We start from the raw sequence: 12,900 nt of genomic DNA, 5'->3' as shown, positions 1-12,900 counted from the left end.
AACCCCTGCATAACTAGATGTCAATACTGCGCAGTTTAAAACTATTCAGGCGGACTAAGCAAATGCACTTATGGAGACGTGAACGACGTTGTACATATCTTTTTTTAGATTAGAGGACGTTTCTATCTGTAGATATCCTCACTTATTATAAGTACTCCTACTAATAAAATATCAAAATACAGCATATGATTTTATTTATCAAGAAATCACATGCCACAATTATTTGTACTTATTTAAACGTACTTTAAATAATGTTATAGCACAAATGGATTATCTTGTTTATCTTTACATACCATTTGTTTTTCTAAGAGCTACAAGTGCTCATTAGTAAGTTTTATCAGTTATAGTCGCTTACGTCTTCTCTAACAGCCTAACGCTACTTTCAATTTCATAGTAATTTGAAAGTATAGCTTGAAGTGTTTATATTTGCTTTTTCTTTTTTTGTTGTTTATTTGTATTAAGCCATTCTACAAGTTTTGTTTACATTTTGATTGGCTTTTTGCCCTATGTTTTTCTTTCTTGCTTGTTTCTGATCCAGTCCGATCTAATTTTGTTTTTCTCAAGCACAACAGCGATGTTTTTTTTATATTCAAAGTGTTCAACCCTCGAGAAAAGGTACCTGTGTTTATTGTACGTATTAGTCGGTATTACTTCCGTCTGTTGACTAAATATTACTTTAGTAATCATCATATTCTTTTACTGATCAAAAATATATTACTACTCTTTGGTTGTGTGGAAACCAATCCAGGACCTCAACAACATGTGCATAGGAAAAATGTTAGTATTGTACATAACAATGTCTGTAGTTTACTACCAAAAATTGATACAATTAGCAATGAGCTATCTGGTAATGACATAATTGCAATAACAGAAACACACTTAGATGATAGTATTTGTGAGGAATCTTTGCTTTTGAATGGTTACCATCCCCCACTTAGAAGGATAGAAATAGATTTGGTGGTGGGGCCATGGGTGGCTTTATATATCTATAAACATCTCAAGCATGTTATAAGAAATGATCTATGCCGTTCTGATATTGAAATTGTTTGGTGTGAAATTCATACCTCCAGTGATAAATTTTTAGTAGGAGTCATATATAGACCTCCTCAATCTTGTGCTGAATATTGGGAAAAAATTTCAGCAACCATAGAGCAAGCACTCGATACTGAATATAAGCTATTTTTGGTTGGTGATTTTAATGTTAACATTAGGTAATAATACTTTTTAACCACTCTCACAGTGTTTAAATATTTATAATGTTGTTAACAAACCAACTAACTTTATAGTAAACAGTGGTTCATATTTTTGTATATATCTTGCCCTTACTAATGATGTGCATTGTATTGAAAATGTTATTGTAGATGAACCCACATGTAGTTCACATTCCCCTGTTACTATTCATTTATCATTTAAGACCCCAAAACAAAAGGCTTACAAACGTGTAATAAAAAATTATAACCTTGCTAACTACCAGGGCTTAAATGCTGATTTGACACTTGTCAATTTGGATGAAGAAGTATTCAATACAGAAAACATTAATGAAATATACAATAATTTTACTGAAAAATACCCAAAACTTATCAAAAAGCATGTACAAACCAAAACTGTTACTATTCGACCTTCTGATAAGCCTCATTTAACTACTGCCATCCGCAAACAAATGCGACAAAGAACAAGAATACATAAAAAAAGCTGTATGCACCAATAACCCACAACATTGGCAACAGTTTAAATCTATTCGTAATAAAATAATAAGCTTACTCCGCAATGCCCAAAGAAATTACAAAATTAAACTTGCTAACCAACTTGTTGACAAATCTTCTCCGCCTGGTAAATGGTGGCGCATTGCTAAATCTGTGACTCGGCTAAAGAAACAAAACCCTTCTCCTCCTTCAATTGTATGTCAGGATGGTAGAATACTTGTTCATCCCACTAACAAGGCCAATGAATTTAGCTCTTTTTTCTCAAGCATAATGATGTCCCAGGGCTACCTGAGCATGGGCCTGGGCCCCCTGATTTTGAATTTAATGATATAATAATAACTGAGCAAGATGTTATTGACCAATTAAAAATACTTTATGTAACTAAACCTCCAGGATCAGATGGTATTTTTCCAAGAATTCTCAAAGCAACTTCTTCTTCTATATATAAACCTCTAACCAAACTATTCAATCTATCTCTTAGTAAAAAATGTCTACCATACATTTGGAAACAAGCTAATGTTACACCTGTGTTTAAGAACAAGGGCAGTGTTTAGCACCGCAGTACTTGTTAGACTTAATTCAACCATACTTTCCAACTGAACATGCATATAATCTTAGATCTAATGGCAATTTTTTCTCTTTGCCACTATGTCGGACTACTTCTTATTACAATAGCTTTATTCCGTTTACAATTAAATTATGGAATTATTTTGATGCAGAAATAAAACATTCATCATCTTTGTCTATGTTTAAGTCAAAACTCAAAAACCAAAATCCCAAAACTTGCAAACACTACAGCTTTGGCAATATGAAAGAAAATATTATTTTATGTCAATTACGGAATAAAGCTAGGAATTTAAATGCTCAACTGTGGGTCTGAATCTGAAGGTAATATACATGTTTTTCTTGAGTGTCCAAGATACACTCAACAAAGAGTTAAACTTTTTAATCAATTTAATGACATTAGTGTACCTTTCCATATTAACTATATTCTTTATGGTAGTTCTGACTTTTCATACAACTTAAATTGTAAAATCGTTCATTATTTTCACAGTTATATTATAGCTTCTTAGCGATTTTGACTTTTTTTTTACTTATTAGTTCTTTTTTTAATCACTGTTTCTCTCAAATGGGCTGGATCATGAGAACTTTATACTATGTCTGTCTGTCGGTATGAATGAATGAGGTGATGGGTTTATAAATGTAGGAATGAATGTGTTCATGTACATTGTAATAGATTATAGATTATTGCGCTTTTTAACATATCACCAAAACGTTTGTTAAAAATGATGTAGTGTTACATTTCCTTGCTGAATACAACATGTTCATTATCCATTCATCTGAATAGATACAAAGGTTTTATTAATTAGAGAAACACGTTTGTTTGTTGTTGTTAAGGTACTTCACTACACCGAGACTTATAATTTTTAAGACACTACGTCACAAGATGGCGATCTAAATGTTTTGTTAAACTGTTTGTATCAATCGATTCAGATGAATATCGTCATAGCTCAGTGATGAAGTATCAGGCTTGTGAACCGCAGTTCATGAGTTCGAATCCGACTGGGGCTTTTGTTCATGTTTACTGAATGAAATTTAAAAAAAAAAAAAAAAATTAAATCCGAAATTGCACTTTTCTCGCCTATTTTCTATATACTAAACTATGTACGTCTTATCGATCATGTTTTCTATCATCATCAAGTTATTTTCTGCTGATTTGAGAAACTATTTTACGATGTAGTGAGGCACCTTTGATTAAATAAAGCAATCGTCAAAAATAGCTAGAAATGAACACGGCTAACAAGGCGTTATTAAAAAAAAGATTTTAGATAAAGTTTTTATCTACTGACAAATGATTTCTCACCACACCTTATCAAAATGTCAAATAAGTAATTTTTGCAATCATTTAAAGTACAATACCAGAATATTAAAAGTTAACTTAAGTATAAGAAAGGTATTCATGAATGGTACTTCTGCTCGAATAGCTATTTAATTTCATTGATAACGTACATCTATTACAGAACTATATATAATTATGATTCTTTTCACAAATAAGTTATAATTTCAACAACAAAAAAATAGTTAATGTGATCTTTTTTTTGAATACCACAGTTAAAAAGCATTACACAATTTCATTAAAGATTTTTTTTATTTTTTTTTATCAAAAGTCATAAGATAAATTTTAAAATACATCATTTCAATTTCGAGTACTAATGTTCCCAGTTTGCGACTTTTAATTAAAATTAACAAGAAGATTTAAATGAGAGGTATGATGTTGGTCCACTGAACACATTTTAGTAAATAACATAATCTAAGACAATATAATTATTAATTTGAACACTCATAATAAAAAATGAATTTGATAGATGTGTAAATAATACGCAAGATATTAGACTAGATCATTTAAATGCACTTAACAAGACTAGATAAGTTCAAATTTGAATATTATAGATATTGAGTGAATTCTGAAGTTTATAGCCGATGTACATAGAACCTGATTGAATGTTGAATGGTAACAAACACAAATGGTTAACTTCCAAACAAAAACTAGTGAATCATCAAATAAAGACATGTATGAAAAAATTACTAGCCATGAAAAAAATCATTAGAAGTCATGTTTTAAAAACATAAATAATAGTACTCTACACAATTGATAAAGTTTTTTACTAAAATTCTTTACTAAAATTAGATTAATTACACAACATTTCAGATTTTTGATAAAAAAAAAAATAAAACATTAAAGAGTACTATAGTATATGAGTAATTTAATCTACAATAAAAGTAAAATACATTAACTACCTCGAATTTAATTACACAAATCTGTTCATGGAATTGCACAATTTTGTGTAAAAGTGTTACGTTTACCTTGAATAACCTTTATTTCTAGATCATTACATAATTTTGACAATTTTACAAATTGAGGAAAAGGTAATAGCCGCTGCCTGTGGATTGTTACAATTGTTAACTGTTTTACATAACAAGAAGTAAAAACCTTTTTTTTTTCGATAATATGATTTCCATTTTCACATGTATCATTCTAAATGACTTCGGATACCCTGGTGGCCAGGATATTTTTTGGTCTAGTTGGCTGTATATCAATTGATTTCATCAATTTGCTTTTTATAGCATCAGGAATGACGTCACAATCATGGTGAACTTTAATCCATGGGTCACCTAACAAACAAATATATATGATGTCTTATATTTGCATTGAGATAGACATACTTGTAAAACTCTTACTTGATTATTTTTATAAGTTAAAGACGATACTATAACCATGTGTCTCACGTAAAACATAGAGTAAGATTTAATGAAATGCAGAGAGTTAATTTCGGTTTGATATATATTCCTACAAAAAAGATGTTCATATTTTATATGAAATAGGCTTTTACGTACCTTCCTTGATTTCACACCCAATATCAACACAAATTTCTAGCCCAACTGCATAGTTAATTGGATCCGTAAATGCTTGGCGACCAGCTCCAAGTTTCAGAGAACATTCGGCGCAATCACGTGATTGTATAGCATTGACGTAACCTAAAAAACATAGCTTAATATTTTATTTTAATAACGCGCCATCTAATTATTCTTGAGAGTCACGTCAATGGGCGAAATAAAACGTCATGGCTCCCGGGAAATAAATATCGTGTCTCATATCTTAGGAATTTTCGTGATTTTTTATTCCAAAGGTATGAATAGCCCATATAAGAATACGATGTTAAAAGATATGATTTAATCAAAAAAATGTAATCCTTATAACTCTCTTTAAACCTCAAAAATCAATTTTATTATATTTGATCCGAATTTATGAAAGAAAAAATATACAATAATAAAAAAAGTTATTGCTTTCGAAAAGTCGAACATTTATTTGAAAATTATAAAACTTTTATAGACTGGATGTTCCAGAAATATAAAGAGATATTCTTTTAGAAAAATCATATTTCCCTCGGGCAAAACCCTCTAGAAATATGATTTTTCTTGGAACTTCATATTTTCTTTCAATAAAATTAAGGTATATTATGATTGTATTATAACATGTGCCGAAAATACCAAATATTTAGTGGACATCAATAAATGATGAGTCAAAAATCAAATCGTTATCAAACCCGTCTTTTGGCTCTTTATCGGGGTTATGAACTTTGCTTTTGGGAGCACACTCCATACGTCAGCATTCTTATCACACAATACTTTGGCTTTCTCGGGGTCAGCTCCTTGTGCAATGATCATGTCCTCAAACTTTTTGGCCGCTGATCCGTTGTTTAGTGTTTCCTTAAGTTTCGTCTCTCCTGCTTCGGATGAAGGGGCGTTACCGCTGAGGAACATCAACTGTCCACCTAGATATTCATGTTATATAATTACAATAAAATTCGAACTTTTTTATCGTTTTTTTCGTTCTGTGCATAAATGTACTTCTTTAGTTTTTAATAACTGAGTTCTATAGTTTTTATTTTAACTTTGTTTGATCACCTTGTCAATTTTTCGTTTTTTGCTTTGTAAAGACTTTTTTTTGGTTACAGTATTACAAATCTAATTTCCAGAGTTTTTTTTTCTTTTGTAAACCACAGGGTTCAGTCAACTGAAATGTGATTGAATGATTACTGAAAGATGGCTTAATGGAATAGCTGTGTCATTCAGTCACCTTTTAAGACAATTCAGTTATCATTCAGTTGACTGAAAGGCAGAGGGTCATCCTATGAACTTCTTTTCATCTTTACGTTTTTCCTTTATCATTATCATTAGGTATGAGTCATGTTATCCTACATGAAAATTTGTAAAATGGCATGAGCTACATTAACATAAGTCTTTGACTTGTTTCTCAGAATCTTTAATTTTTATGCATTGTTTCTAAAACGCACATTCACGAATCCGATTTTGAACCTCAAATACCAGTGAACTGGTCTTGAGTGAATAAAAGAATTGAAAATCTAAGGCCATTCTTTTTTTCCATTTAAATGCTGAATAGGAAATACCAAGTTAAAAATCTTAAGCTGAATGTAATAAACTCATGTGAACAAAATATGACTCAAACCTAGGCGAACTGTGAGCTCTGTATCTTGCTTATAATTCGTCAAATAACGCTGAAATTTTGGTTGAACATTAGAAATTCTATATGAATTAGAGTATGTTAAATACTTGTACAAACAAAATAAAAGAATGATATTCTGTATATACCTACTCTCAAGGACCCCCTCTTTATACAATAAATAATGTGAAATCTACATCACTTTTGATAGTTTTTCAGACACGAGTAAATAGTTCCGACACATTTCTGTTGCGGGGATGAAGTAATTATCGCTATTCCTAAGAAAATATCACAGCGGAAAATTATCCTGGTTTGTACGCGAAGTAAATATCAGTCACTAAATTATAATGGAGAATACAAATAAAATTTTTAAATGTTTTTAATTTGGGGAATTGAGCACACTGAGGTACAATTTTCTTCTTCACATTTATACATGTAAGATTTTTTCACTAAAAAACAATAACTATTATCTTTTTTTTTTTAAATACAAAAACTAGTTAGTAGTTGATGAAAAAAATGTACCTATATGCTCTCATATATTTTGATCGCTTTACAAATGGGGGGGGGGGGGGGGAGAGAACGAAAATAAAGGGAATGGGAAGTTAACAACTTAAGAGTGTACCCATACCAAATGTTTAGTTTTATATCTTGCGTAGGATTTTCTTATTCTGGTAAAATATAGTATTTCATGAAGGTACAATGTAAAAGATTACGCATATGCAAAAATAAGTCTAAAATTCGAATACTTTACAATATCTATTTTTTGGTATTCTACCGAGGGACCATGTGGCACAATATCTTTTGAACGCCCATTGTTGCTCAGGTGAGCGATGTGGCCCCATGGGCCTCTTGTCTTAAAAAAGATATACTGCCTAGTCTATCAGGGCTGTTATTTTATGTAAATAACAAATACAAAGTTGAAAAATACATTTCATGTCAGACATTTCAAATGCAAAAGTTTACCAACAACTGGCATGTATGGAAACATATTTTTGATACAATTCAATAATTTTTCATCTTTTGTTTCTTCTTTGGTTATCATTAATATTAACTAATTGTCTTTATTAAACAAGCAACCACTGCCAAATCATGGTGAATGTGAGCATGAATGTGTGAGTGGATGAATCAAAAATGGCTTTGAATTATATTATCAAAATGTTTGTGTGCATATAAAAAAAATAATAAATAAAAAAAAAAAATTATAGATATTAATTCCGACACCATAAAATTAATGATGACACACCGTTTTATCTACTTACGTTTCAATGGGCCATTGTCGGTTCATTTGACTAAAACACAATACCAACTGTAACTGTTCAACAATTATTACACATATACTTCTATATCTAACTTGACTGAGTAAATTTTAGATACATGCCTTGTACAGATCATCAGAAACATAAGTCTTCTAACCTAGTTTAAGGACGAGATCCTCAAGGTCACGTGGTCCGTTTCCATAGAGACAATCAATGGATTCCACCACCTCCAGGGCATTCCCGATCATTTTACCTATGGGGTTGTTCATATCGGTCAACAGGGCTGATGTTTCTACACCGAGACCTTTTCCAATGGTCACCTAAAACGCACAATAAATTAGATTAATATATTAATGTATGCCAATGTATGTTCACAGTTTTTGTCGATAAATAAAACTATTTAAAGAACATAACGTGTATTTCCGTAAGATTTATCATACAATAATGAAATAAAACATAACAAAAACATATTTGGCTGTCCATGATTTAAAATTCACCTGCAAGTTTAATAAAGATATATATATACACTGGCATCTTATTTAATTCATACAAATCTAATCTTGGAAAAATGTTAAATGAGTAAATGTGTGTTTTCGATTTATACTCCAACATGCTTTAAATGTTAAATTTAGTCTGTTTTCCTTTTTTATGAGTTATTGAAATGCTCTATCACACACAAGTGATTTTGGGCTTTTATTTTGGAGTTCAGTCGCCTGTTTTGATGTTTGTTTAGATTTTTTGACGTGATCGGATATTTCTATTTTGTCGGCTAAGCTAAGCTTTTGAAAAGGCAACCCATGTTTACGGCCCTTGATATTATGCAAATGAGAGGTATCTACAATGAGACTTGCACAGGAACCAACCAAACAACAGCAACTAGATAATCGGGAAAGCATAGACCAACGAATCATACGGAATACAGCAAAGAAATATAATTTATGTTTGCATTATTATCTCAATATAGCTTGTTTTCGATGATTTTGGTCCAGTCATACCATTTTCCGCGCCAATTCCCTTGACTGATCCTTGTCTTGAATTACGGCTCCAATCCCAAACTTAACATCCAAGACAAGAGCTTTCGGCTGTTCAGCTGCTTTTTTGGAAATTATGGAACCTGAAAAAATATATATAAATATATTATAATTATAATAAATATCAAATTAAAATGAGAACATATTAAACAATTTAAGGTACCGTACCTGCTATAAGACCAAAGGTGTCAACGGTCCCAGTGACGTCACGTACTTTGTACATTTCCTTGTCAGCCGGAACTAAGTTTTTTGTCTGTCCCACAATGCAACAGCCGACTTTCTCCACTATCTTCCTGATATCGTCTTTGGACACATCGACAGTAAATCCGGGAATGGACTCTAGCTTGTCTAAGGTTCCCCCAGTGTGACCGAGGCCCCGCCCCGAAACCATGGGAACCTACACAAATCATAATAACAAACATGGATTATCAGAGAATAGCGCCCTTTTTATTTGCAAATATGCATGTCTGTGAAAGAGGAATTCATGTCGGGAAGATAAACTTGTTAACTTTCGTGTAATAAAAAGTTTTTTAAAAGTCAAGTCGGCATATGGTCATGTTTTCATAAATAAATTACTGATAACTCAGTACTACTATTTTATCAATTTATGTATCGTCGAGTGAAATCAAATTAGCCATTATCAAGCAGTAATACTTTCATTCCACAAGCTGCAAGAGCAGGTGCTAGGATGAGGCTGACTTTGTCTCCCACGCCCCCTGTGCTGTGTTTATCCACGACCTTGTCCTTCCATTCTTCCGGCCAAGGTCCTAGCACGTCGCCCGAATTTATCATTTCCCTGGTCAAACACACAGTCTCCTCGTCTGTCAAACCTTTCAAGTATATTGCCATCAGCATCGCTCCTGAATTGTAAAAGCATGGACCAGTGTCTCAGAAAAATTCATTTTGTTTATGTCAAATATTCATCGGAATAATTTTAGATAATAATGCTAAAATAATTTAAAAACTCCTTTTTGCACTTCCATGATTCAAAGAACTCTATTGAAAAGCTTTATTGTCATGGTATTACATAAAGACATTAAGTTTTTTCTCCTCAAAACTTTTTTTATTCATTTGACGTACAATATCCTTTTCGCGAGTTTACACCGGACTTATTAATATTTATTTGAAGAATTTGGATGTTACATGTACCTTGCCTTTTCATTGGATAATATTGATATCCATTTTTTTTTTAAACTTTTGTATTTAAAATTTAAATTGCATTTAAGGCACGCAATTTTTCAAGGAGATCGAAAACATACGACGCAGAACATGCAGAGGTTTCAAACTAGGTCACTCAGATTTTTCCTGCTTGTTTGCTTTTCTTTATCTATGAAGGTCTTGTTAAACGTAACCAAGATGCTTTGATTGCATAATCGTCTTATCAGATCTTTCTAGAAACTGATCTCTGTTAAATAATGGAATATCTGAGAAGAGACGGTACAGTTTTGTGAGTATTCGTTGAACTGTACAGAGATATGCGTTATCGTCAAATTCTTTGGTATTTGTTTTCGTGCTTATAATACACATCGCAATTACTACTTGTAATGAAATTAACCGATACAACCAACGTAAAGTAATGACAAACTAACTAACAAACATAAAACATAACAAAATAAAGAGGCCCGTGCACTAATCAATAAGCTATGCAACATGGTCAAACTTGCACCAAATTTTCTTTAAAAGTCAGAGCAATACAGTATGACTTTTACTTAATTGCAAATTAATTTCTTACTTTCTTTCACACTTCGACCTTGATTTTTGACCCATGAATGCCGTTTATTACCCCCGGGCTCATTGTTATTTTTTTAAATAACTATTAAGTTCAGTTAATGTAGTAAATTGATTACTTTTCAAAAAATCAAGATATGGCAGTGCGTCATTTTGGGTCAGACCGGCCGATTTTTTTCTCTCTCTCCCTCTCTTTCTTTCTGTCTCTCTATTTCAATTTACCCTTATCTTAAGATTCCTTTTATCATTAGTTTAAGAAAATAAAGCAGAGTCCAAGGTTTGATTTGTTCTGTTATTGTTTCATACCGTCCCTCTGACATATTTAATTTGAGCAATAAAAATATGCATGATGACTTATATAATGACAAAACATCTAAAAAATGGCTAACGACTTGCCTTGGCTAGTTCGATGGTGAAGACACTATATCAGATAATCTTAATCTATCTTCCGGTTTTGGTATCTTTTTGGTTGTGCATTCGACAAACCTACACTTTCGCCACATCTTCTCAAATCATAAGACATAAAATGATAGAGATTAAAATGTAAAACGTTGATGATAAAATTAGTGTCGATTAAATGATAATTACTTAATCGTCTGGTAGCTCAGTTTATGTTAGAAGCCAAAAACTCTCCATTCTCTGAGAGAACTGGTCTTGGCCGGTGGCACCAAGGTTAACTCACTTACTGGATTGTCTTAGATTAATATCCGACTTGAGACATTGCTTTCTTTGCAGATCATGGAAACAGTCAGGTTACCTGCTGGAAACTCTGATATATAACTGTCATTTTACAGAAACTGTTTTCTTGTTCACATATTTGGTAGTTTCAATCAGGTAAAGGGCTAAAAAAAATTCTATATTTTATCAAAATGATAAGTTTAGTAAGCAACATCAACATCCTTTTTTTTTAATTTTTATTTTATTTTGCTTAAGCTTCAAAAATGTTACTAAAGTACTAAAAATACTTTCACTGCTCATAATAATACTCTGGATTAAAAGAAGTGGAATGCTATTGAGTCAGACTATATCAATCTACGTTCTAAAACAAATAAAATTCGTTATAACGGTTTAAAAAAATGTAAACTTATTACAGCTTAAATTCGTTTTAACAATTACACGATTCTTTATGTCAAATTCTAAAGCTCGCTTTGCTTGGTCCAAAGTGGCCTAATAACAGTCTATTTTAAATTAACAGATGATCACACATTAAATAGTTTTACGGCCAAGTCAACAAAGATCACTGTATCAATTTGCAGATTTTACGCAGCATTTCTATGCATATCGAAAGTGAAAGCAAAACTTTCTCCCTAAAATAAACCAGAACTTTGGTTCAGTAGATTAGAATAATTGTTTCAAATTCTTTTAATCCTTATTTTGTTATTGCAGTAACTGTATAACATTATGCATAGATATGACTATTGCATAATTGCATAATTGACAAGTTTTGCATATACAATTAATTAATGTAAATATTTGTGTTTATGCAAAAAATAAGATGCCTTAAAAACAAAATTACTAACTTCGCAGTTATACAGTTACTCTCTCTCTCTCTCTCTCTCTCTCTCTCTCTCTCTCTCTCTCTCTCTCTCTCTCTCTCTCTCTCTCTCTCTCTCTCTCTCTCTCTCTCTCTCTCTCTTACCGAGCTGACATTGTTGGATTCCACCTTTTTCACCCTTCACCACCTCTTGGATAAAATATTTAATTTCCCCTGTGGTGAGGGCTTGTCCGTTTCTTTTCTTGATTATCAAATCAGGGATTGCAAATGCATCCATTGTTCACAGCTCTATATGCACTGGTGAAATGGAAAAATACTCTCGTGTTTAGCGTCTGTTTGAATACTGCATACAAAGGCACTCAAAAATGTCCGGTTATCTGTAAACACGTGTCAAACACTAAATGCTGCACAACAAGCGATAAATTATGTAATATTAGCTTTTCCGTTTTGATTTGCTTTCCTTTTTAGCTCACCTGAGCCGAGGCTGAAGTGCGCTATTCTATGCAAAGTTTATTTGTTATCTGTCGTTGTCGTTGCTGTTGTTGTCGTCGTAAACTTTTCACTTCATCTTTAACGAATTTAACACAAAGCATAATTGGGTAAAGAAGATTTAAATTTGTTCAAATGAAGGGCCAGACCTTCTTTATAAGAGAGATAATTTAGA

At 31.9% G+C, this 12,900-nt stretch overlaps 1 protein-coding gene across 1 annotated transcript; it reads right to left on the bottom strand.

The window, feature by feature from the left end:
- Positions 1-4,453: 4,453 nt before the first annotated feature.
- Positions 4,454-12,662, bottom strand: LOC128183780 (thymidine phosphorylase-like). Its single transcript, XM_052852933.1, has 8 exons — positions 12,381-12,662; positions 9,668-9,873; positions 9,182-9,410; positions 8,978-9,096; positions 8,140-8,302; positions 5,810-6,037; positions 5,100-5,240; positions 4,454-4,877 (listed from the first exon to the last, which is right to left on the bottom strand). The coding sequence occupies exons 1-8, from the start codon at positions 12,511-12,513 to the stop codon at positions 4,741-4,743; spliced, it is 1,356 nt and encodes a 451-aa protein (XP_052708893.1). The 5' UTR covers positions 12,514-12,662; the 3' UTR covers positions 4,454-4,740.
- Positions 12,663-12,900: the final 238 nt, after the last annotated feature.

The sequence above is a fragment of the Crassostrea angulata genome, chromosome 5, assembly GCF_025612915.1.
Source record: "Crassostrea angulata isolate pt1a10 chromosome 5, ASM2561291v2, whole genome shotgun sequence".
Classification (NCBI taxonomy): domain Eukaryota; kingdom Metazoa; phylum Mollusca; class Bivalvia; order Ostreida; family Ostreidae; genus Magallana; species Magallana angulata.
The sequence above is the reverse complement of the archived record's forward strand: the minus strand, read 5'-3'. Positions and strand labels throughout refer to the sequence as shown.